Consider the following 3,946-nt stretch of genomic DNA (forward strand, 5'->3'; position numbering starts at 1 on the left):
GTACAGCATCACACATCTATTTTCAACGCTCCAGAACATGCTCGGTTCACCTATTTCAAGCTCAAGTAAGTGACACAATGCAACACGAGACAGAAGTTTGTTAATGGAACATCATAGATGACCTAAGCTGCATGGAAATGGCACCAACAGTGTGCAAAAATTGGTCATAGCCTGTGTGCTCTGCGATATCAGTGCACTGTAAAGAACCGCAATGAAATAAGAACTAATCCGGAGCCCACCATTACGGTGTTTCTCAATGACCACGTCCAATTTCGAAACAATAAAATGCAAATAGCTCAAACAAATAATGCAAAGTGAGTATCCATGGCAGATGAGATCCTTGGCAACACAGAGCAAAATAAGAAAGCTATGAAGGCCTCAGTCCACTAGCTAATGTTTCGGCAAGAGCACTTGTCGAAACCCCCGGCCAGCCTAGACGAAGACAAGTCCTATTATCGAAATGGTGCCTAGCGCACTGATGCTCCCCCATCATTCATTCATTTCATTTTGTGTAATCCAGAGTGAGGCAAAGTCGATTGTTCATGATGCAGACACGACAAATGACTGTTGTTGTTCTTTGCGCTTAATTATTGGGAGCTGGAGGTTTGCTAGCACACAGCAGACATGAAAGACATCCGTCATGCATGGGATAAGCTCAGTTGGTACTTTGTTGTTGAAGACATTATATATTTTAATCCTCTGAATCATTCGTTCGACATGTATCCGCACTTGAGCGATATTGTAAGTGTCCCTAACCTCCTCTGGCGTAAACTGAGAGGCATGGAGAAATGGAGGCATAACAAGAACAGCATTCTGGTTTCCTAAAACTGTCTGGATGCCTGGAAATCCCTTATCGGCAAGAACTGTATCCCCAGGTTGAACAAGATCGAGGAAACCAGAATCAACTGTAATGTGGGCATCAGACAGTCTATCACCATAGGCTTTTGAACAAAAACAAATCATTCCTCCTGGTGTTACAGCCACTAAAAACTTCAGCGTATATGCGCCTTTGTAATTTGAGTACAAGACTCGTTCTTGTTGCACAGTTGGTGGCTGCTCTGTACGTATTTCTGTGCAGTCAATAATCATAGTGCAGCTAGGATAATGCATCTTAAATCTGTCTGGCATTGTGGCCTGAATCACTCTTGGTGGGGGGCGAAAAATCCATTGTTTAGTGGCCACCGCGAGCGTTTTGAGAACACTCTTGAAATGCCTTGATGCCGACGTTTCGCTTACCGAGAAGAGAATAGCCAGTGATGAGTAGCTGATTCCAAGCTTTAACTTCAAAAGAAACAAAAGAAGCCTATTCTCAGCAGTGACGTCACATTTTCGTTCTGAAGGTGGAAGCATGCTCAGAAGCATTGCAAACACTTCTTTGCTGACACTGCACAGGTCTTGCAATGCATTTGCAGATTTAGCGATGCTGTCGTAGCCGGAGAAGTAGCTGGTTCTGTGGTCAGAGCCACTATGCCTGCTACTGACCTCTGGCTTGTGTTGCACACTGTTGTCGCATGTCTCAAGATGTGTCACTTGAGTTGATGTCCCTGACTCACTAATGAAGCACATGAACACCGAGAAATTCTTGCTTGACACGCTTCTTTCTTCAGTTTGTGTTTCCTGCGTGAAATTGCAGTAAGAAAGAATAAATACATCCATGTTGGGTTACAGTGGCAGCCTCATTTTTATCAGTCATAACACAAAACTTTATCGATGATAAACAAACATTTCAAACTAGCCGATCCAGAAAAATGCTGTCACATATTGTGCATCAAGTGCTGCACTGAAAACATGAGAAGGGAATGAGCAATAAGAGTACAACACTGTTAACTTGCTGCCTATGCTACACAGGGAGGCGTAACTGAGCATGGTATAAGAGCGAAGAACATATTTAGCTGTACAATTTCAGGACATTCAACTTCAGTTTCCGAAATTTTCAGGAGCTTACCACAGATTTTACTGCAGTGCAAAGCTCAGCAGCGACAGCGGACAGTAGATCCAAGCCCTCTGTCGAGCTCCGCTCGTACAACAGGTCTGTACTAGTTGCTAGATCAACTGTGGTAAGGCTGCTGGTACCAATGGCTCCTGTCTCAGCTGTGTAGGGAGAAGCTGGTCCAGGGGAATCAGCTGATGCAGGAGTAGCCAGTGATGCAGATGACCCAGAGTGCCGCTGCTTCCACCTGCACATTTAACAGAAGCTTGGATGTCACTGCTTTTTGTAAACACACAAGGATTTTGTTTTGGGCACATCTACATGCATGCATTCACATTTACTTGCAGAGACAACTGCATCATGGCAAAGCTAAATGGGAAAAGATGTAACATATTGAAGAGTCCCAGCTTTTGATGCAAACAAGCCCAAGTAGCACATCAGAGAGAAGCTTACCTATTAAATCTAGCCAGCTGAGCAGTAGATGAAGTGGACCTCTTCTTGTACACGGTCGGGAATATTGTTGGTACATAACCTGGGTGGCTTTCAATTGTGCTTTTCTCGCCATTCACAAAATGTTTGGAACACACCCTCGAATCTCGATTAGGCTGCCAGCTAGAGGAGTCCTCAAAACTGAAATGAGTAAAACATGAGTAATTACCATCCATCTGATGCAACAGGTGTAGCAGTGTCAATCAATGAAAGGTTCATGATTAAAACAGCTGGACAACACGCTGCACTTTAAAAATTATTTGTCTAAGTATTACTAACCTCACACACTTAATACACACTGTTTTCTCCCCTGCTTGAGCGCCGCAACAAATTTTCGTCATTTTTAATGTGCAGTAGATTATGCACTAATACAACATGAATGAATGAATGAATGAATGAATGAATGAATGAACCTTTATTTGAAGAAGTGACTTGGCAGTCGAGGTGGTAGGGTCCCTTATTCCAGGAATAAATAACATTAATGAACAGCGCAATGTGGTCAGCGGACAGGAAACGCTCATGATAGCACAGGACCCTTGGCGTTTCTTGTCCGCCGGCGTCAACCACGACAACGCCGCGAGGATTATGTAACATCGAAATAAAATAAAACACGACCATAACGGAGGGCGGCTTCCGGTGAACATGAAGTTTCTCATTCCTTGCAATGAACACGGCTACGAGTAGTTTCATCGTCATTCTCAAAAAACAAATGCCACAAGTCGGGAGAGAACCGTGCGTCGCAAACTAGTTCCAAATATCGTATTGCATGTCATTTATTTCGTCAGAACGATTTCCGTAATTTTAAACCAAAAGTATGCAAGAATATTATCAACCTACAAACCGCGAAACATTGATCAAACAATAAACTGTGACATTACGCGACCGCCTCGTAAAAACTACCGGTTCACTGTTACCCGATTGCTGCTAACTGAAAAATGAACCTCGTCCTTGGCTGCTTTGGTAACGTGCAGCGATTTCTGTTTACAAATATGAATTCACTTACTTGACTCGTCGCAAGGCGATAATCCATTTTTGCCTTCGTGACTTCTCCCAAGGCTTTGACGGAAAACTGCACAGCCTCACGCCTGGTGTCCCTTCGCGACTGTGGCAGTCTTTGACAGAGCAGTACCTGCGCCCACTTTTCTTCTTCACAGGGGTGCGACCACACGGTTCTGATGACGCCATCGGATCTTAAACTAGAGAAAACAGGCGCAGGTATTTCGGACGCGAAAGGCAAAAGCTCAAAAAGACCACGCTGTACCCGCGCTGAGCAATGGCAGCGAAGAAAGGCCCATGCGCGCGAACGCCTTCAAGCTTCTTGCTGGGGTCGCCAGATGGCGCACCCTGTTCTTCAAACTGCATTGCAGGGTGCCTATGGGAGCCTCTGGCTTGGGATGCGAAAGTAGGGTGGCGTTGCAGAGGGCAGTGTTGCAGTCTTCGAACGCTTCAGTCAAAAGTGGTGTCCAAGTGACAGGATGGTTGCCTCGTAGGCCAGCCAACGCGTCATGAAGAGGGGACTGATATGCG

The 3,946-nt window shown here is 44.9% G+C and overlaps 1 protein-coding gene across 1 annotated transcript; it reads right to left on the reverse strand.

Annotated features, from left to right (window-relative positions):
* Positions 1 to 219: 219 nt before the first annotated feature.
* Positions 220 to 1,583, reverse strand: LOC119443795 (uncharacterized). The gene has a single exon (XM_037708464.2). It carries the CDS (start codon positions 1,564 to 1,566, stop codon positions 541 to 543), a length of 1,026 nt encoding a protein of 341 aa, XP_037564392.1. The 5' UTR covers positions 1,567 to 1,583; the 3' UTR covers positions 220 to 540.
* Between the last annotated feature and the right edge of the window lie 2,363 nt (positions 1,584 to 3,946).

The sequence above is a fragment of the Dermacentor silvarum genome, chromosome 3 (genome assembly GCF_013339745.2).
Source record: "Dermacentor silvarum isolate Dsil-2018 chromosome 3, BIME_Dsil_1.4, whole genome shotgun sequence".
NCBI lineage: Eukaryota > Metazoa > Arthropoda > Arachnida > Ixodida > Ixodidae > Dermacentor > Dermacentor silvarum.